Below are 1,051 nucleotides of genomic sequence, written 5' to 3' on the forward strand. Positions count from 1 at the left end.
CGTCCAGTGGCCAGTGAGCTATCTGCTTCAACTGGGAAGAGCACAATGATAATACCAACATGGGCCAGTGAAGTGATGTCCTCCACAACTAGACTGAAGAACAAAAGGACAGCAACTTGTCTGTTCCCCTTCCCTGGTTCCCTAATAAAATCTTAAAAAACAACCCCAAAAAACAAAAAAAAACATTTTACAAAATGATCCTGTCTTTAATGGCTTTGACAACATTGTCAAGTGCCCATTTGTATTCTTTAAAAAGTGTGCACATGTGATAATTGCCCTATACACCTTTAGTGTCTTTCTTTCAATGCTTTATCAAACATAGGATTGGCTACAAAGAAACCTGTAGGTAATGGAAGAAAACAGTCCCCTGGTAAAGAATATTATGCTCCTGAACCTCTGCCTCCTGGTGTGTCTGGTTTCCTGCCATGGCGTACTGCAGAACGTGCAAAAAGGAACAGGTAGAATATTTTTATTCCCTATCTTTAGTCATTCAGAATTCTTTATTTTGGAGCTTCTATTATGTGGGAGGTCTCTGTTAGTTTCTATAGAGGAGAATAGATAACTCACACATGGCTTCTGCCTAGTTCACCTTTAAAGAAGCAAACAAGAATTTTAATTCGGAGTTGAAAGTTATTTGAGTGTCAAAATAGATTTAACCCTGTGGGAGTCAAGAGGAGACTAAAATTATCTCTAATTTTATGTGAGAAAGGGTTTCATTGAATGCAGGTGTAGTTGAGCCAAGTCCTGCAACACAAAAATAGGAATTTAGATGTGTAGGCATGGGAAAAAAGACATTGTAAGCATGGGAAATAGTTTAGTGCAGAATGGATGAGAAAGTATAGATTAGACTTAATCTAACCCAGTCAACTGGCATAATTCATTTTAGTGAATCAGATTTAGTGAATCACTCTAGATTTAACTAGTTTTAGCTGATTGCTTACCTACGGGATCGCTGTTCATAGTAATTTTTGTCATAGAAGTGTAAAAGTCCTTTAAAAGTGTTGAACTATTTAATTTTATGCTTGCTAGTGAATTAGATTGCTATAGATTC

At 36.8% G+C, this 1,051-nt stretch overlaps 1 protein-coding gene across 1 annotated transcript in view; it reads left to right on the forward strand.

Annotated features, from left to right (window-relative positions):
* The window catches only part of CEP78 (centrosomal protein 78), a 40,300-nt gene that overhangs the window by 20,568 nt on the left and 18,681 nt on the right, over positions 1-1,051 (forward strand). The window contains exon 8 of the mRNA XM_019648288.1: positions 292-458. Within this exon, the coding sequence (XP_019503833.1) occupies positions 292-458 (167 nt within the window). The remainder of the gene's footprint in view (positions 1-291; positions 459-1,051) is intronic.

The sequence above is a fragment of the Hipposideros armiger genome, unplaced genomic scaffold (assembly GCF_001890085.2).
Source record: "Hipposideros armiger isolate ML-2016 unplaced genomic scaffold, ASM189008v1 scaffold_124, whole genome shotgun sequence".
In the NCBI taxonomy this organism is placed as follows: domain Eukaryota; kingdom Metazoa; phylum Chordata; class Mammalia; order Chiroptera; family Hipposideridae; genus Hipposideros; species Hipposideros armiger.